Source organism: Mchenga conophoros, linkage group LG19 (assembly GCF_057382185.1).
Source record: "Mchenga conophoros isolate Kocher_MC1m ecotype Shallow Benthic linkage group LG19, M_conophoros_male_GT1.1, whole genome shotgun sequence".
Classification (NCBI taxonomy): domain Eukaryota; kingdom Metazoa; phylum Chordata; class Actinopteri; order Cichliformes; family Cichlidae; genus Mchenga; species Mchenga conophoros.
Genome location: NC_140544.1, coordinates 30,358,113 through 30,378,626, shown reverse-complemented (window position 1 = coordinate 30,378,626; position 20,514 = coordinate 30,358,113). Strand labels below are relative to the sequence as shown.

The 20,514-nt window shown below is 40.1% G+C and overlaps 2 protein-coding genes across 2 annotated transcripts; one reads left to right on the top strand and one right to left on the bottom strand.

Moving 5' to 3' along the window:
- Nucleotides 1-4,436: 4,436 nt before the first annotated feature.
- On the bottom strand, nt 4,437-15,870 carry arel1 (apoptosis resistant E3 ubiquitin protein ligase 1). The gene is made up of 22 exons (XM_085256543.1): nt 15,752-15,870; nt 14,841-15,061; nt 14,261-14,429; nt 12,186-12,406; nt 11,599-11,670; nt 11,136-11,362; nt 10,795-11,032; nt 10,534-10,703; nt 10,186-10,366; nt 9,857-10,101; nt 9,506-9,583; nt 9,264-9,405; nt 9,042-9,163; nt 8,306-8,381; nt 8,087-8,196; nt 7,814-7,993; nt 7,350-7,475; nt 6,709-6,838; nt 6,528-6,586; nt 6,360-6,449; nt 6,091-6,266; nt 4,437-5,523 (listed from the first exon to the last, which is right to left on the bottom strand). The coding sequence occupies exons 2-22, from the start codon at nt 14,986-14,988 to the stop codon at nt 5,421-5,423; spliced, it is 3,063 nt and encodes a 1,020-aa protein (XP_085112669.1). The 5' UTR covers nt 14,989-15,061; nt 15,752-15,870; the 3' UTR covers nt 4,437-5,420.
- Nucleotides 15,764-20,406, top strand: fcf1 (FCF1 rRNA-processing protein). The gene is made up of 8 exons (XM_085256544.1): nt 15,764-15,895; nt 16,229-16,293; nt 16,405-16,476; nt 16,566-16,714; nt 16,845-16,917; nt 17,015-17,102; nt 19,669-19,763; nt 19,904-20,406. The coding sequence occupies exons 1-8, from the start codon at nt 15,893-15,895 to the stop codon at nt 19,950-19,952; spliced, it is 594 nt and encodes a 197-aa protein (XP_085112670.1). The 5' UTR covers nt 15,764-15,892; the 3' UTR covers nt 19,953-20,406.
- Nucleotides 20,407-20,514: the final 108 nt, after the last annotated feature.

The window sequence follows — 20,514 nt, the reverse complement described above, 5'->3', positions numbered from 1 at the left end:
ATAACTGAAGTTTTTGGTTCAAAACGTCACCAATAGGTCCAAGAGGTCAGGAGAGAGGAACAACAGTGAGAGTGGCAGTCATCTCTAAAACACTGTGGGGGGGTTTTGTCATGTGTTGGGCTGCATTTCAATCGCTGGGGTTGGGGATCTTCTCAATATTAATGGAATTATGAAAACAGAAAAGTGCAGTGAGATTTTGATCCACCATGCAATACCATCTGGAAAGCATCTGAATGGCACCCGATTCATTTTCTTTTTACATGACAATAATCCCAAACACCCAACATCATCTTGAAAGACAACAGAACAAAAGGCAGCCAACATCCAAAGAAGAGCAGTGAACGTCCTACAAGAAGCCTGGAGAACTATTCCTGAAGACCGCTTGACAAGAAAGCTGCCTAAGAGAGTTCAGGCTAAAGACTTTAGTACTATAGTATTACACTAGAAAAGATATTATCATAATTTTTTGTTATCATAAATCCCCTAAAAATAGATTTTTTTGATCTAGTGATAGCATTAGATGAGCTGTAGCAGATCTGTGTCAAACTCAGCAGCTGAAGAGAAATCAAACATCACTAACTTGGGGAAACCACAAATGCCTAAATGTACAGAGTAGTGCTGAGATATTTCAGTTTTCTGAGAGGGATGCAGGACAAGTCTGTCCCACTGACAATGAGTCCAGCAGACACAAAAGAAAAGCCTAGTGTTATGGGGAAAAGTTGAGGAAAGTCACTAGGAGACAAATTGTACAAAACTGTCAAGATGTTTCAGTCTAGATTAAAATGGTCAGGTGACAGACTCAACTAGACCGCGACCCATGCTGTTAACATTCACAGCCTATTCACACACGCTATAGTGACAACTGTGCTAACAATAAGGGCGGAGCAGCATGGGGTATTTCTCAGACAGTTAGACAATCAACATTAGAGTCCCTGTTATTACAAAAGAAATATAACTACTGAAATGTTTCCCAACATATCAAATACAGTGCAGCTGCACATCCCAGCAGGACAGCTAACCCCATGAATCAATAGGCACATTCCAGCATCATATATAATATAGACAGCCATCAGCTGGGGGACACTTAATCTCCGCGCTAGCCGTTTTTCAATACGCGTGCTTCTGCTTGTCTCTGACCTCAGCTGTACGCATGGACGTTTATATCACTTTCAAAACAAAGCACATGTTGGCGGTCCTGTTCCCGGCAGAGGAATGTATTCAAACAAGGCCCTTTCTCCTTTGTCAGGCCGCTTTTACATGCTGTTCCAGGTAGACTTGCAGTCATCTCAGCCCAAGTGTTGAGAGCCAGATCTCATCACTTAAATAACAGAAGAATTGATAGGAGCAACAGAGAATCTGTGAAATATCAAGAGATCACAGGGAAAAAAATCTCTTTAATCAGCAGTAACATCCCATCCATACATTCCTGTGCCGCACTCAGTTGCCAGACCATTGTCATCACTGTGATGTGCATTTCTTACAGCTGTTTTCTCCATAATCCTCAACAACGTCAATAGCAGAACCACACTTCTAAGATGCTGATAGGCCAACTTCGGAAGGCACAGCTGAGGCAGAATTTCCCCCAAAAAGCCAAAACAGTCAAAGTCGCGTTTGTGGTAAGCCATTGCGGATGGAGGGAGGCTCTTCTTTCATACTCTGCTTCTTCTAGAGGACCAGCATATGAAGAGAGCTGATGTTTGGGAGGGTTTGGACGCATTTGCATGTAACATGAAATCACTAGATTGTGTACAGTAACGGTGAACTTCCTGGAGAGAACTGAAGTCCCGGCCTGCTGCTGTCCTTCAACAACCCTGATTAAGATTGGAGTCTAAATTGGCCCAATCATCGCAAATGATAAATATCTGCAGCCAATCCAGTTGGCAGTTAATCAGCACCGTCCAATCAGGTAATGAGGACCTGCATGTTGGAATGGGAAGCAGACAACCCCCACGGCTGTTTAGCAGGGAAGAGAGCGCGGTCATGTTCTAAAGATGCATATAGGCGTGCCACATTTGTGTTGTCTCCCTTGTGTGGATCCCTGTCTGCGGACAATTATCTTTGATCAGAGAAACCGACGGACATCTCCTCGGAGGCAGGGGGTGTCTGAAGTGGGAAATGAGTAAGTAAATTCTTTGGTCGAAGAGAACCACCCATAAATTGACTCCCCCCCCCCCCCCTCCAGGAACTTGGCAAACCCTAAACCTCCAAACCAAGCTACAGTTGGGTCTGGAGTTGTTTATGGAATAGTGCATGGAAAATTTGTCTGAGAAACATATTTTTTCTAGGGAATTTTTATCATCAGATTTACATTTATTTAAAACACACCGAAAAAACAACACTGTACTGTTGCTGCGCGATCTCCCACGGGTTCTGTAAGGAAAGAAGGCCTTTCCAACATGGTACATTATTCTTAGTTAGATGCCAGAGGACGACTTTCTGATTTGTGGTCCCTCTTTAGCGAGCATTCCTGGGGGAAATTTGAGAGAGACCATTATGCAAATCCACAGGTGCATGCCAAGACCAAATAACTGGACTTCTGCCTCCAAGTACTTCAAGATGCCTTCTCCCGGCTCCTGATAGTGTTCAGACCACAGTACGTGGAGTCGCGCCAGGAATATGTGGGTATCGTGCTGATGGCCACAGGACCTGCATAGCCACAGGCATTAAAGATGTTTTCTTAGTTGAGGGCTTATCAGACATCAACTGAGAAAACAAACAGGAGGGCAAGAGTGTACTTCTATCACATCCTGTGTTGCTGCGGCTGCCTCCATATGATGGAAGCCATCCCCCCCCATTATGCTTTCTGCATTTAGGAACCATACAAATTTTAATTTACCCCTCCAAGTTAAATTAACTTTATTTTGTATTTGCGAGCATGGAGGAGAGAATGAGAAATGCTCGTAAATGGAGGGATTCCCTCTGTGTGGAAGACTTAAAGTATAGAGGGTTATCTGAAGACAGGAAAGCTCCCTCATCACTGCAGCCAACCTGTCTGTGGGGATTATAGAAGATGCAGCACGCATCTGTCACTCATGGTGAGCTCATGTCACATGTAGAGCCAGTGCCCTCTTGTGTCTAAAACATGCATTCATCTGGCCAAGAAAGTCTTATTCTCAAGCACTACACGTATCCCAGCTTTCTAAATGAACGCCACTTTAGTTTACAGGGTGTTTTAGGGTCAGATCAAGGTCAATTTTCAAACCAGCACATGTGAGGCACCAAACCATAGACTGGGTTTTTGGGTGGAAATAGGGGTGTGTAATAACACGTCTTCAGATAAGATAAATACAATACAGAGGTTGAAATAAGATGACAAGAATTTATTCCATCATTTTTATTCCCATAAACAAAGTAGCTCCATCCAGAGAATCTCAAACATTCATCAGCAGCAGAAGCTCATTAAAAAACCCAAAACAAACAAAAACAAAGAAGTAAAAGGAAAAAATTACCCCCACCCTCCCCCCCGGACCCCACCCATCTTCAACTTCATAGGCAAATATTTCACAACATCTAAATCGCTAAAAATCACACTCAGGCCATCTGATCCAAAAAGCATCTAAACAGAAAACAGAGTAGTAAATGATCATGAAGAGCAAAACATTAAACAACATAAAATTACAGGACAGAACTCAGTTATACTTGTTTACACTGATCAAGTCGTACAAGTAATGCTCACGCTTTGTGCTGGATAAATATGTCAGCTTTTGGTACTGGTGCTGAAGGTCAGGTCAACATTGCACAACCCAAACAAACACGAGCGCCTAAACCCTCACAAACTTCTTTAACACTGTAAGATCAGCTAAAGCTCTGACATTCGATTGGCACTGAGGAGCCAATGCAAATAAATCCAACACCTACTGTCAAAATGGGATTTCTTTGCCATTTACTAAGTTCAATCTCTTGAATCAAATTTGACTGCTTACGGGGCAAAACTAATCAAAACACTACTAAGAAGAATCATTACCTATTGACATTTTCTGTTTGCTATGAGTAAACATCACTTTTCCTAAATGCTCTACAAGCTGTCAGCAGACTTCTCCAAATTGGCCAATGACCATGTAAACTCTGCAACACAAAAGTGCTAATAAATAAGAAAAAAAACTTAATAAAACAAACAAACAAACAAGGAAACACTTCTGTTGGCTCAGGATATCAACAAAACTAACAGCAATAAAAATAAATAGTTTTACAACAATATAACAAACAGGGCTTATTGTTCAAAGATGCTTTGCTCAGCTTACAGGATGATGGAGCATATGGCTAAAGGTTGTACAGTCAGGGCTGGAAGGAGGCAACTATGAACAAACCGTATGCACGTTTGCCATGCATGTGCATGAAAACACACATCTGTGTCAGAGGATGCATAGGTGGCAAAGGAGATTCTGAGGTAAACCCATGAAAGGCTGTGAATGAGTCAGTCAAAAGCTTTATATAACAAAATGTTATACAAGGGCTCAGCCCTCCAACACCCAAACAGCTTTCACATCCACAGTAACCTCTGCATGTGATAAGAGAAAAATCATAACATGACTATTACCTACTATTGTTGAGTATGTTTCTCTCACCTACACACCCCCCGGGATACAATCAGAGGCAAAGGGCAAGAATAAGGCGGGTTTATAAAACATAAAAACAAAGATTAAGGGACAACAGAAACTTTACCTTCAAGACACAATAAGTTAAAATGTAAATATAGAAACAATATCACTTGGCTCCTTTTAAAACCACTTCTGCTCAGATAGAAAAAACAAAAACAAAACAACAACTTGTAGAAATTATATTAAATCTCAACCCATCAGACGTGCAACAGTAAAGTAAATCCCTTCTCCTTAAATATTAAATCAAAAAGTAACAAGATGAAAACATTTGTATACGCGCTAGTATGTACAAATTAAAGAGTGATATTATAATATTTACATACACACATCAGTCCCTGATCGATTAAGGCCAAAGTGCTGTAGATGCACGTGTCACCCACGTCACATGTAGGCTGCTGTTGCACTTAAGTGTTCCTCAGTTTGCAAAATGCCAAAGAAGCAGTTATACAGTTATACTCAAGGCTTTTGCTCTAGTATTACTCGTCTCTCAAGCATATAAAACTAAGCAAACTTTAGCATCAGGAAATAAAAACTGTCCAAACACCCTTTTTCAGCAGTTGGAATTTTGTCATTTTTGTCTTTTTTTCCTTATACAAAAGTGGAATATTTTATATACAGTAGCACTAGAGTTCATACGAGATTCACTACAGCCTCCTGGGACTTCCTGAAACGCTCGCTCATCTTGAGAGAGGGTATTTATTAGGGAGGGTGAGAGTGCCAACAAGTCCACCCGTTAAATGTGAACGAATGCAGGAAACCAGGGCAGTGGAGCAGTGCTGGTCTCTTGTATGTGTGAAACCACAGTGCCAGTTGATGGAAGAGTCAGAGCATGCCAAAACCCTCACTGCCCTCGCTGATGGCCAGCTTCAGCATCTTGTGCAGCTCCTCGTAGGAGTCGTAGGTAGGGAGGCACAGCTGGTTAAAACTAGACAGACACAGAGAGTCAGCATGTGGTTGAACTATTGTTGATTTGAAAAGGAGAACGGGCTGATATTACATTATTTCTTATGTATAGAGAAAAAAAAAATCAAATTAAAAGACCAAAAACGGAAATGATTTTAAACATTTCCAGACGTGATACAGCAAAACACACCATCACAGAGCTCTATTGTTTCCAACAACTATTAAAAACATATCAGTGAGCCATGGTGTTGCAGTGGGGATTTTTTTTCCACTCTCTCACACAGTTTATTTTGACTCAGTCCCATGTATGCAATCCTGTTGCTGCCATAAAAAAAAAAAACTCATTAGTATGTATAAATAAGCCACTGAAGCTATTCCACAGAAATGTGCTATTTTCTCCTGTTTGAATAACATTTTTTATGTACAATTAAAGATTTTTACTGTACGTGTGATCTGGTCTTAAAGATTTATATCATCAGTGAGAAGACTGTTGGTTTTAGACATGATGCAGGATTTGGCAGCAGTCAGAAAAACACATAGCAGCACTGTTGAGGCATGTTTTTCTCTCAGTATGTGTGCTTCTACTCACCAGGTGTGTGCAGTGGGCAAAGTGCTATGTGTGGGGGCAGCGATGATCTGGAACGAGGGGCAAAGAGTGTTGAACCCGCCGTGGGGTAGCTGAGAGGAGCCAGTGGTGAACTGCAGAAGACGAGCCAGTTCTTCTTGTGTGAAGCTGGACACCACCGCCCAGAACCACTTCATCACCTGAGGGAAGGAAAAAGGAAAAGCAAACAAGATCAGACATTTCCACCAGCTGCTAGGGAAGAAGGCAAGATAAGAAAAGCGTCCGTGACGTACCTTCTCTCGGAAGTGCCATGATCCACCAACAATCACAGCGTGGGCCTTGAAGTCCTGTACGTTTATGTCACCAGTGCCACACATCAGCAGCTAGAAGCACAAAAATCCATAAATATCCGGTGTTGATTAAAATGTCAGCAGGACTTAATTACAATACATCGCACATACCTCCAACTCGTTCTCATCAAATATGGCTAGCAGGTTTTCTGGAACCAGTTCATTCAAACCTGCAATTGATCAGGAAAAATGCACCAATTATGTGCACATTACCAGAGATCTCAAATGAGAGGAACTGGCAAGAAAAATACAAATGCAAAAATGCAGCTGTGTGCTAGCTTCATTTCCTTACCTTTAAGGAAATGTTCCACCTCATCTCTTACCTGACTGGCCAGTCTATACTGGGCCAGCAGGTTAAGATAATGCATCTTGTTTTCATTGGTCACAGCAATTTGAGCTCCACCAGATATAAGCTCCACCACCTGGAAGAGAGGACGACGGGGTGAAAATGACAGAAAATGACATTTAAGGTATGTTGAAAACTGGCAAGTAACAGCAAGAACCAGAGGAAAGAATTAGTACATATAAGACCAGAAACCCTGTTGAAAAATGTCACATTACTTCTCAGCTAATTTATAAATATTTGGGCAATTCATTTTAATGTTAAAGAAACAATTTGATGAAGTAACGTCGTTATTTAATTAAAAATCTGCGAGTCTGAGCTCTGTTTCATCACAGATTTATGCAGCCAGCTATTTGGGTGATATTTTACAAGTGAACAACAAAGTTTATAAAGAATGCCAAACTCTACTCGTCCATCCTTTTATATAAACTCACCACTCTTCCTCTTTTAAGAAAAATTGAGGCTCTAGCCAAACAAGCAATATGGTTTGTTTTGCTTGGTTTACTGCTTCGATCTCCTGGGATCTCCTACATCAGTACTTAAAAAAAAAAATAAATAAGGGGAGGTTCCTTTCCAAAGTGTTGCCTCACCTTCTCCAGCTGTCCCGACTTGCTATACTTCTCCTCGGCAAACACCAGGTCCATTTCACTCACGTCATTGTTTAGGATGAAGCACACTTTAGTTTTGTAGAACTCCTGGTCGTCCGTCTCAAAGTACTGCATGTGGAAAACCAAACGAAAACCCAGGAAAAAAATAAATTAAATTTTTAAATAAACACGGTACTTCATCTTCTAGCAGGGAAGGATAAAAAGATGACTGGGTGGACTGGAGTTCTCAACTTTGAAAGCGAAGTTATTTGGATAAACAGCCAAACACATTGGGTAGTTTTCTGTTAAATAAATAATGCCAAGAAAGAAATGAGGTTTCTTGGCTTTGTCAGGAATGTTTAAGTGATGAGATAGAACAGTTGACACTAGAGGATAAACAATAGAGATGTGACCTTCCAACTTCTGAGCAAAGTGTCTCTTTAATTGGAATGCACTGCGTTCCATACCTTGTAGTTCATTCTCAGGCCAATGATTTGGGCCAAGAAGGAACGTGTAAAGCGAGCTCGAACCAGCTGTTTGTAGGCTCCACCCAGAGCAGACTCATACAGACATTTCCCTACAACGCGACCCGCAAACTCATACATCTTTAGGCGCAAGTGGGGTGGCCTCTCGGGATTTGGGTGTACCTGGAAAATGAAGACGAATACTCTCTGTGAGTTTCAAAACTAAGTGTTGATGGTGTATACAGAATATACAAAGGGTTGAAAACAGAAACTCACAAGGCCCTGGTTGTTGTCACTGAAGCGGGTGAACAACTGATTCGATGTGTCAAAGAGAGTCTTGCAAATCAGTTCAAACCACTCCCTGCGTGGACCGCCCCAGTCCAGAGCTGCAGAGGAAAGATTTTAACGCACCTTAAATCCTTTTCTGATTTTAAGTGAAGTGCTTGAGGCAAAATGTCATTTCTCCAATAGGCCTCGTGTTGATTGTGCGTTTACCTTCCTCGTCCTGAAACACGACCTCAAAGTTTTTACTCCAGTCAGACACTGAGAAGTTCCTCGTGGCCTTCAATGACTGAACAAAGAACAAAAACGACAATTGAAACAGTCTATATGATCATAATGGTCACGTCACTGTTATGATTACACCTGTGGTCTTAAAACATAGCTTATAATAAAAAAAAGAAAACAAATCTGAGTAAATAGAACGTCCTAAATGTAAAGCAAAAAACACTTGGAAACTGAAATCTCAGAGGACTGACGTACGTGTGTGTGTGTGTGTGTGTGTGTGTCTGGCTCATACTCAGATGGTGAAATCATGCCTCAGATTAACACGCGCCATTTGGTTAATGCAAAATCCTGTAACTCCTGCCAAGTTCAACTCTTATGCAGGAATATATCAGACATGTGTAGTACACACACAGAGACAAAAGGGAGCACTGTTTCACCGTGTTTGGCATCGTAGAAAAAACATTTTGGAAAAAGGTCAGAGTGACATGTGAGCTGATATTTAAAAAGGCTTTCCTCTAAACCTTTTTTTTTTTTTTTAAAAATCAGAAAACATTGGTAATAAATGTTTTTGTTAATAAACCTCGGACTTTAATGCTTAACGTCATTCTGGTGCACTGTTTTGGAGAAATAAATTACATACCACATATTACACACTGGATTAGACAAATTATGTCTATTCTTCTGCTTTTCCACTAGAAAGAATAACATACGGCGTAAGACTTACTGAATCCAGAATGGCGTGTCGGCTGACTTTTAGGCAGGTCTTGGTGCGAGGTCTCTTGGAATGGATGTGCCTGAGTTCACGCTGAAAGAAATTCACCTTGTCTTGGAACGTTTCAGAGCCGCCTAAAAACAACATTATTAAATTACTACTACAGTTTTCCAAAGAGACGGTATTTGCTAAGTGCAGATCGTGCAAAAGTAACGGCGTTCCACTCAAACAAACCAATATTCTTGTGCAGGAAGCGAATGAAGGTGGCAGCCATGATGTTCCTATCCTTGCAGCTTAGCTCCACAGGAGGCTGTATCCCATCATCCACTACTAGAGTTAGGTACTTGTGAACTGGGTCAGGACCATAATAGGTAAACTAAAGAAAATAATTCAATTAAACATTAACCACGTATAAAACAAAGCGATCTAAAAAATATACCGATTCTCCAGGATTGTCTAACATTAGTTCTGCTTACCTTTGTTCCTGGACATACTCGAAAGGTGAAAAGGCGCCATGGAATAATTTTCAGGTAGAATTCCTTCACGGATAATTGCTGTTTGAAAAAACTCAGGTTCAATGCCCTCATATTTTCATACCGGCAGTTTTAAAATCTCTGAATTTAAAATAAATAAATAAATTGGAAGAGACAATAAGCATACAAGAACAACTGAAGTGTTTCAATTATTACTTCATAAAATATAATCCAGGTATTAAAGCTTTTGTGTAAATAGGTCTGTATGTATGTGGGCACTGATCTAGAGGACGAGGACAGTAAAGGTGATTCTGGTTCCAATACCTAACCATTATATTGCCACCGGTCACTTACCTTTGGCGATATGTAACAGTAGACCTTTTTTGGTTTCTTGACCTTCTCAGGTTGTCCCTCCACAGGAGAGTCATGTTCATCCTCCTCTTCTCCCATGGAGGGCCTCCTCTGGGGAGCCAACAAAGAGGAGGCTGGTAACTGCCACGATGAACTGCTGTAGTTCCCACTACTGTAAAGGTATGCCTCAAAGTAGATGCTTATGCCAGGAGTGGATACATTCTTCTCCACGCAGGCCTTTTCATTCTCTGCAATGTGACATGCAAAGAGGAGCATTAGGCTATGAAAACAGTAGCTAATACATTTCTCTTCAGCACGTACAAGCTGCTCACCACTGAGAACAATTATGTCAAATTCCCCATTGCTGAGCGGCTGATCCTTGTAGGAGATGCGAGCCCTGAAACAACCAGTCTTCTTCAGGGTCAGTCTCAACAGAACCTGGCACTGCTGCTTGTTGACTGAAACAGATTTGCTGTAGAGGCCCTCCAGACTGTCATCATCTGCTGTGCCTAGCTGAAAGAGCAGAAAGACTACAAATGAATCCAAGCTTAGTTCTAAAGCTAATGGTTGTGCAATTGTGCAACTTAAGAATAAAAACTAATCCTAGGTTTTATACTCGTCATCATCAAGAAAATAATCTCAGTTTAATGGGTAAAAGAACAGGAGTTTCACTCGCTTACAGAGTGCACATGGACACTGTAGTTTGCTTCATCTGTCAGAGATGTGGAGTTACTAGTAGGGTTTCCATACTCGTCTCTGGGCTCAATTTGTAAAGTGTGCCGCTGTCCGTTTGTTAGCACCAGGGTGGAGAAATGGTAGGCTATCTTGGTTTTGGATGGAACAACTGTACCTGAAGTGAAAAAGAGAACAGAAATATAGTCATCCAAAATAAAGACTTTGTTTTGACATGTAAACTGCATGAAAACATTTTATGCATCTACCTGGCTGGAATATCTTGTAATAAGGGCTATAGGCCACATTCAGTCCACCCAGCTTGACTGCAACCTCATAGCGTCCAGCCTTGCGTACTGTAAAAGCCACTTTGACTACATTGGACTCTGGGTCTTGCAGGACTTCCTGTGTGACAGGGATGTCCAGGGCCAGTTCAATGTGGGTAATGTTGACCCTCAGCCCCACAGGCCGATGTGCTGGGAAAGGCTGACCATTCTTATAGAACAGCTGAAAAGGCGAAAATAGAAAAATAAAAAGTGCCATTTAATACTGAAATGAGATTTTATTATCATCTCTTTTTCCTTTCTCAACATCTAGAATCTAGTGTGACCTGGACTCTGAAACTCATAGTCTGTCCCACTTCCTGTGGTTCCTTCCAGTCCCACGACACTTTGCAGGAACGTGGGTCCAGGTAGTTTCCCCGGACATAGTCGTAGATGCTACGATCACCGCGTCGCCCTGGATCCTCATTCTGCAGGAAGCTGACCACCCTTGCCGCAAGCTCACAGAGGAACTTGATGGTAAAGACAAACGCTATGATGGAAACAGTAATTCCACCTGCCACAAGAAGGAAAGAAGCACAAGAGTTGGAACTCATTTTGCAAAAAAACATTTCAGTATTAAAATAACTAAAGTTTAAGCAACGTTTCATCACCAACTATTTAAAAAACAAAAACAAACAAAAAACAGCAGCACCAACTAAAGCCAAAGTGTGAGCAGGAATAAAAATCAGTCACATACAAGTAAACACCAACCATATCAACTCTTACACTACCAGATAATGTTGTACTCACCAATCACGTAAAACATGAGGTCCCTTATCAAGAAGCACAGTGCCACACTACAGCCAAATATGAGAGCTCCCGCTGAGAAGACAGTAACACAATGCACTATTGATTACTTCAATTGTAGAAACTACTCACTTCCTCTTCCTTGTCTGCAGAGTCCGTGTCAATGCTTGCACTTTCCTTTGTCTCTAGCACATAGTTTTCATATTATGTAAATTCGGGTAGGTCTTCCATACCACTAAATTTATTTTTAAATCAAATGCAAAGAAAGGGTGTGACAAAAATGTCCAGCTTTGTCCTTTAGTATGAAAAACCACACCCTGTTAAACAACAGGAAAGCTGGTAAGGTAGAGAGTTGTTTTGTTGTCAGACAGATGAAGTAACACATAACTTCTCCATTAGAGAATTTGAGCTGCTTTCAAATGATCTATGCTTCTTTGAGTAACATTTGTGAAAACCCTTGAAAAGACTAAGCAAACAGTACTTCGGTTTATATGTTGTATCTGAATGCCTGTTGATACTTTGCAGCTGGCGAACACAACCACAACTAACACTCTTTAAAGGCAACAATAAAAACGTGATCAGGGTCTCACCAAATGACCACTTCTCATTCAGACGTCTCTCAGCGAGGCTGTGCACCAGCCGGATCTCGTAGTCCTGGTCACGACTCCCCCTGGAGGTCTGGAGGATCTTGATGCCTGTAGACAACTTTATGTAGTCTTCGTAGTAGTAGCCCCAGGCAGCTAAAGAAAGCTGCAGCTGACTGTCAAACTGAGAGAGATCATCCAAATTCATACAACCCAAGGTCTTCAGTCTGCAGTGTAAAACAAAAAGTGAAAGTATGTCAAGCAGGTAATAGAAATGAATCTAGCATTAAGCAACCGCCTTTCTTTTAGGCTTCGGGACTGAAACCTAACTTTAACTCAAGGTCTGTTAAACAAGAATGCAGTTCCAACCACACACACAACCCGTCCGGCATGCTTAACAAAATCTGGTTTAAGTACAATTCAGGCCAGGAGCCTCAATCTTATCTCCTAAACTACTCCAGTATTGCAAAAGCTACATCGGATGACATGTTCCAACAAGCCTTTTTCAAAATAAATAGAATAAAAGGAAAAAAAAAAAAAAATCTAATTCCTGTGGTGTACATGGAGGAGGAAAATACTGGATGAGCCAACAGCAAAAGATTATTAGAATTATAATAACGCTACTGTCCAGATTAATGGAAAATCATCTTTGGTTCAACAAGTCACAAATCAATAATAAATAAATATACTGATAATTATCAGCACACATTAATAAATATACAACAGAAAACTTCAGAAAAAACATCACAGCATCACTAATTGCATCTGGCACAAATGATCCCTCATACACATTTTTACTAGCTAGAGGCATCCTATAAAATCTTCCTGACAACATTAGCTCGAAATCAGATCAGCAACAATGGACTGGATAAATACAGTGTATTAATAAATACAAAGAAGACCTTTAATCCTCTAAAACAAATGTTCATACTGTCTCTGTGTCAGCTGACACCGAGATCATGCAGGGAAAAGGGATAGCTCAGAGTGGTGGCCCCATGACTGGAAGGTCGGGGGTTCGATTCCCCTGAACAGCTACCCTGAGGTACCCCTGAGCAAGGTACCGTCCCTACACACTGCTCCCCGGGCGCCCAGTGGCTGCCCACTGCTTCACTGAGTGAATGGGTTAAATGCAGAGAGGAATTTCCCCACGGGGATCAATAAAGTACACTTTCTAATTACGCTTTCACAGCATGATCTTTATGGGCAAAAATAGAGATTAGTATAAAATATTATCTGAATAACTAAAATCAAATCAACTGTAAGACTGCCTTTTCTATCCTTTGTTAATCAGCATGCGCGATGCTGTCTCAGTTTAATATGTACATACTGACAATAATGGTACAACTAATACTAAAAGCAACTTTAAATCCCCACTTACACTACATTTTGATAAAAAAAAAATTAATAATTAACTTTGGCTTTTTCAGTTCTTTACTGAACCAAAAGCACAGAAAAAAAATGATGTGGGCAATGAAGGCTTACATAAAAGCCAACAGCAGTGGAGGCAGCTATAGTGTTGCAGCCATGACCTTCAGAAATGTGACACTGTATCCCACTAAAAATGTCAGGAATCTTCCTAACAAACAGTATTTTCCATGTTTCTGAAACAAAGCTGATCTCTAGAAACATAACAGTTTACTCAAAAAAGAATCCCAGCACACTTATTGTTTTGATAGCGCAATAACTAATACTAATCATAGCTGGTTCTGTTTGAATCAGAATAAAGCACCCAACACATATACAGAAACATCTGCATTACTGCAGGGTCTCACAAATGCAGTCTCTAAAGAATGCTTTTTACTGCAGTGACCCTCCAAAACACTGCAGCCTACACAGCTCCGTGTCAGCAGACTCAGCTAGCCGTGAATGGAGAGGGTGCCCTCAAGTGGACATAAATAAACCTAGTGTGTGTTAACCAACATGAAACAACTTAAAAAGCGTTAAAAAAATAAACAAAATCTTAGAAATCACCTGGAATAATCTATATTTATGACAAGGCAAAAAGTAATTGATTACATCAAAGGGTTGCTGCTCATACCAGATTAGTAGAAATGTTGAAGTTAAGACTTTTCATTGCTTACGTATGATAATAGTGCTCCAGGTTCTGGGAGCAAAGCCACTCCTGGAAGGCAAAGTCTCGGAGCAGCTGGATGTGAGCCTCTGCGATCTCCCTCCAGCGCTGCTGTTCCTTCACCACCTCTTCCAAACGACTAAGAACACTCAGACTCAGTTCCTCAAGTGTGTGTACATCTGGATGGCACATGAACAGCATATAAAATCTCCAATACTCATACTTGCCAGTAAATCCACATCAGTATAATGACCCGAAACGTCTATATCCTCATTAAAACCTACTATAATGAAAGCTTAAGCCTGTGCTGTTTGTATGTGCATGCCACTGGCATCAATTTAGTCTGAATGTTTACTGATCAAAACAAAAATATCATCAGAGTCAAACCTAGAGGTAATGCAATCTCTCTGAAATAAACCCATAGTAAATCCAGTTGAAAGTGATACTTTTGCCTCTGTTATTTCTGCAAAAACTCAAGTCTTCTCACACATATCACTAACATCAGCTTGCTCTTTAAAAGAAAAAGAAATCAGCTAAATGTCTGTATTGTTTTGGTCAGGTAGGATTGAAGTCAAAGGTGATCCACTGACCTTCAAATAAGTTTCTGTATTGAGAGAGGTTATGTCCTTTGAGCCATTCCTCGATCTGACTCTCTTTTCCTTTCTTCCAGCGCACTTCCCAGAAAAAGATCCACGACAGTGAGCAGAAGAGGAAGGTCAGGAAGAAACGGCGGTCCATCAGACCATCTTTCAGCCTTCACTCAAACTTCTCCGTGCTCAAACACCAAACACCATCGAGTTATTCAAATCTCCTACAACAGAGGAAAAACGAGTTTAGCCAGATGGGATTTTAAAGAAAAAGTTGCTCAAACAAGCAGTAGATGGAAACACCAAGGAGCCCGGCTGTAGACTGTTCTGTCAACAAAGCATGAATATTTAAATGTCCAGAATAATACGAAACCCGTGGCATTGAAATATGTATGAAAAACGAGGCTCTGACAAACCTTTTAGTAAGGACAAACAGGGTCAAAGATTTGCAAGTCAAATCCAATGAGAGACCAACAGTGCAGCTACTGATTATGACAGATATTGATAACCATTCTGGTCTCGCTAGCTCAGCTGCCAGCACGTTTTCACACTATCTGCTAGCTAAAGAAATAACATATTCAAACAGAAAGCTTAACTAGAATTTATTGGGAAGGTCAAAAGCCTCGGAAGGTTAACTGCAACATCATCAATTCTCTCTGGTCTGTTGACACAGTGGGAAGGCTACCCTTCACAACTGCTACAGTAGCACTCCGACCAGACAACACAACGCTAACAGCTAGCAGAGTTAGCCCTGAATGTCAGCGTCCTTTCAGAAATCTCGTCGCCTGCCCCAAAATGGTTATTAAGGTGCATATCGTCACAGGTGCCTTTTGCAAAACCACGACTACACAAAACAAAACTGAACAAATGCAATATTGTAATATAGCCAAACTATTATTAAACACTGCAGTTACCTTCGTCTGCGAGGCGCTAGCGTAGCCACCGGAAAATGCGCAGAACGGGCGTCGATTTTTGATTACGTCTGCGCATTGCTAACACGAGGGTAGCAAGTCGTACTTGTAGCCGGTCTGTGGGTTCAGTCACTGAAATTTGAAATGGTACGTAGTTTCTCACTGTATCAGAGTAACATCACCGACTTAACAATTGTTGTTAGATAACTTCTTTTTTTTTTAACTTGAAGGTTAGAAAGTTTTGGCAGATTTACCGTTAAGCTAACATGCTAATGCTAATGCAATGTTTCCACATCGGATCTTTAGTCGCGACGTTTTAAAGGTTAAACAGTGAACGGTATCTTTTTTTAACGAGCGTTAACGTTTCAAAAGGTTTTGAGTAGGTTCTGTCACTCTATTTAGAGAAATTGTATATTAACACAGTTGAAGTTTCTGCTGTTAAGTGTTGGTTGTGATCAATTTTGGGCTTCATCAATGCAGGGGAAGCAGAAAACGAAGAGATATGCAGCGATGAAAAGAATGATCAGTCTCAAGGACCAAAGAATGTAAGTTTCGCCAGTGCTTTCTGCGTCTCTGCTTTATTTAGAGCCATGTGATTCATTGCTTCACCCACTTCCCACGTAAAAAGCTGCCACAACTCATCGTTTGTTTTGTAGAAAAGAGACAGACCGAGCCAAAGCAAAAGAGAAAAAGAAGAAAGACCCTTCGCAGCTGAAGGAGAGAGAAGTGTAAGTTAGCCACGAAACAGAAATACGCATTGGATCGTTAAAAAGTGTTTGATCATGAATTTGGTTTCATTTCTTTGATTTTTGTGCAGGACTAAGTACCCATCGTGCCTCTTTTTTCAATACAACACTCAGCTTGGCCCACCATACCACATTCTGGTTGACACAAACTTTATAAACTTCTCCATCAAGGCCAAACTGGACATTGTTCAGTCTATGATGGACTGCCTTTATGCCAAATGTAAGTATTAGTGTTCAGTGGGAATTTTTTATGAAAATAATAAAGTTGCTGTATGTCACTTGTTTTATATCAGCATCCAATAAAACAGAAAGTTTATATGAATTTTTTAAATAAATTCCATCCCATCCAGGTATACCATATATTACAGACTGTGTAATGGCGGAGATTGAAAAGCTTGGAATGAAATACAGAGTCGCACTCAGGTAAAGGCTGCTTGATGTAAATAAGTGTTTCAAACTTGAATGCATTTAAAGTTATGTTTGTTATTGAAACAGTCTTCACCTCGTTTATTTTTTGTAGGATAGCAAAAGATCCAAGATTTGAGCGTCTGCCTTGCACACACAAGGGAACTTATGCCGATGACTGTTTAGTCCAACGAGTAACACAGGTAATATATGCAATTAAATGTCAGTGTTAATTTTTTTTGCACCAGCTGTTTGCTTGTCAGCACACACAAGAGCTGAACAGTAAGATAACACAATTAGGTAGCCTTAAAAATTGACCACAGAAAATAAAGGAACTACGTAACCAACTCCAAAACTCTCTAGAGTGGAGTCTTTGCAGCTATTCCCTAAACAAAGAAATTAGGTAAAGGATGTAGAGAAAATGTCTGCTGCAGTCTGCTGTTTACCTCAGCTGGTGTCCTTGTGCATTTACTGTGGAGAACGCTATAAAATATCGTGAAAGGAATCTGATATGAGTATATGAGCTCACTTCTGTCTGATGACAGTGACACTGATGGTTTTAAGTGCTGCCGTTTTTGCCGCTGTTAGTGGTGTTAGTAAGACTTTCTTTGAAGTGGAACAAACATTGTTGGACTTAGAAACTTACTGAATTAACTTTCATAAAATGTGACAATGTAATAAAACTGTTCAACAGATGGAAAATTGATTTTTAGGACACTTTAGCCTAACAGTAGCTGGAATAATGTTAGCTTATAATCAGCTGCTGTTGTTTAGCCAGCTCATTGTCAGCTTTCCGGAAATGGCAATGTCAGATATCTAATGTCTATCTGTCTGATCTGCTGATAGTAAGAAACAGATGATAAAACATAGGTATGATGCTGCATCTCTTAAGTCTGACTTTGCAGACACCGATTGCAGATTTGATGAGGCGAGTGGTTACCCTGTACTCAGGCTGAAATTAAACAGAGTAGTTCCAATAGTGAGAACCCAGCTGAAGCGATTAGTGTTTTGCTGTGTGCTACATGTGAGAAAGGACACTTTCAGACAAAGTTAAAACCAGATTTTTCTCAAGATCGTCCAGGTCTCATGTGCAAAAATCACCTCAGAGTCTCAGTTTCCAGAACAGCTGATTGTAGTTAGATCAGTTAATTCTGTGTTATCACTCTGAGTTCAGGTTGTGATATGTTCCGAGTATATTATATTAGTGATTAGGGCTGCCACAAACGATTATTTTGATAGTCGACTAGTCACCGATTATTTTTGCGATTAGTCGACTAATCAGATCATCATCCATTGGACGTAAAACTACAGCTTATTGCACCAGCAGCATCTGCTCTTATATAACTATCATTAGCTTACAGCTTTAAGTGTTTAAGGTCTGTGCTAACTAAAAATAAAGACAAGATGATAGTTTATTAAATTTTAATGAAATCTGCAGATTGTTTCGGTGAAGTTTAATCAACTCCTTGCTATCTAAAATATAACGGGACACTGGAGTAAATTTTCCAGCATCTCACACTTCTGATAATCAGCTGTCTGCTTGACGTTTATTCAGCTGTGTAAGAACTATAACTTTAATCTCAGCCAAACCGATTTACTCAGGAACAAATAAAATACTAAAAAAAGCCAAACAATAACATTTTAAGTTATCTAAGTGACTCATATATATTTAACCTGAGTAGCGAAAGACGGCAGTGGGTTTGAAAACGATTTGCCGGGAGTCCGGTGTTCTCACGGCTCTAGTGAGCCTAGCCCCCGGCTCGCTATCGAGCTAGTGGGTAACAGATGTCTCCGAAAACGTCGGAGCGCTTTTGAAAATATGTGGTGTCCTGATAAACTGAGCAGATATTTGAGGTTTACACAGCTACATTCTCGCCTGAAAATATGTTAAACGTTTATTTTGTGACCCAGAAAGAATAATAAGAGTAACATTAAAACTAACTAGCTACCGCCATTGTTGGAAACTGGGCTGGGCCGCGCTATGAATTCTGGGACAGAGCTTCTTCTTCTTCGGGGTTTAACGGCAGCTGGCATCCTTGTACATGCAGTGCTGCCATCTTCTGTTTCAGTCCGTTATTACACTCTTAAATCCTGCTAATTCCTGCGTCTTTTGGGATCTTACAAAGCTTCAAACGACGCGTCGACTATTAAATTAGTCGTCGACGATTTTGATAGTCGACGTAATCGTGACTAGTCGACTAATCGTGGCAGCCCTATTAGTGATATGTGGTATTTAAACAAACAACAACAAAAAACAGGATGATCAAATGAATTAGAAAACAGGAAGGGGAAAAAAGTCCATGAATTGCATTTTATTTTGTGTGTTCCACTCTTCTATTATTTACTCTTGATTTGAATTTTCCTTTATGGATACCTTGATATCAAAGCACATATATTCAGAATCTTTGTCATTATACAAAAGTAAAAGTGCAACTAAATTATATGCAAAGAAGGCAATATTATTAAACATTTTCTGAGGTACAAAACATAAAAACTAAAAATTTTGGTAAATAAACAGGATAAAATATATATGCATGTGTGTATTTGTAGAAGGAATCAAATAAGCAGTTCAGGTTTATTAAAGAAAACCAGTCAGTAAGAAGAGGAGTGTGATAGAGTTAAAAGTTTACACTAATCCTGCTTTCTGGAACAGTTCTCTGATAAAAGGCAAATTGCCAAATAGTAACTGTGATGTGTATAAATGTCCATCTTCTAACGCTGGCTATGTTGCTAAGGGGAGATGTAAATTATGTAAAAATATTTCTGCAGCACAAGTGTTACATCCTGGCCACTGTTGACCGAGATCTGAAGAGGAGGGTCAGGAAGATCCCTGGAGTTCCCATCATGTACATCTCAAACCACAGGTAGCAGGGTTCTGCATTTTAATTAAAATATATGGCAGCTTTGATTGTAGCTATTTTATTTTCCAAGTGTTTTTCAAATATAAAATTAAAATAATGTTATTGCTAACTTTGAAATCAATTTGTTCTGATTCTAAAAACAGGTATAACATTGAGCGGATGCCTGATGACTACGGTGCTCCAAGATTTTAATGTATCTACAGCTGACCAAGAAGTGTAAATAGACTGAAGTTTCTTGTTGATTATTCCTTTCATTTGTATTAAAAAATATTGAGGATTGAGGCTTATTTTGTTTTCTCTGGATACTCCTGCTTCCTCGTACAGTCCAGAGACACGTACATGTTAGGTTAATATAACAAACACATTAACTGGGGATTGTGGTTTGACAGTATGGGTGAGTTTGAGTGTGAATGATTGTGATGATCACCCCCTGTGATAAGCTGGTGACCTGTCTGGCGTGTATCCTTCCTCTCACCCAGTGTCAGCTGGATTAGATAAGCCTTGAATGGATGGAAGTTTCATTTAGTGAGGATGGGGTGTATTTGATCACATTTCAAACTGCAAAATAATTTAATTGAGTGATTTGTTCTTGAAACATTTTGTTCCAATTTTTTTTTTCATTGAATAAACGTGTTATTGAAATATCTTCTGTCTTTCATTTTTCCATGTTAAATGTGTAAAGTGATGTTTACTCAGAGCTAATTTAACATTTAACAGTAATGTGACATTTTATAATCAAGAAGTACATTTCCTT

Bases quoted from the DNA above. Each gene is read 5' to 3' on its own strand.
- arel1 (XM_085256543.1), bottom strand. From the start codon at position 14,988: ATGGACCGCCGTTTCTTCCTGACCTTCCTCTTCTGCTCACTGTCGTGG. The intron at 9,584-9,856 runs GTAAGTGACCGG...TTTTTCAAACAG, and splicing joins ACTGTTACATATCGCCAAAG to CAATTATCCGTGAAGGAATT. The intron at 7,476-7,813 runs GTATGGAACGCA...TTCCACATGCAG, and splicing joins GCCTGAGAATGAACTACAAG to TACTTTGAGACGGACGACCA.
- fcf1 (XM_085256544.1), top strand. The intron at 16,715-16,844 runs GTAAGTATTAGT...CATCCCATCCAG, and splicing joins GGACTGCCTTTATGCCAAAT to GTATACCATATATTACAGAC. The intron at 19,764-19,903 runs GTAGCAGGGTTC...TTCTAAAAACAG, and splicing joins ATGTACATCTCAAACCACAG to GTATAACATTGAGCGGATGC.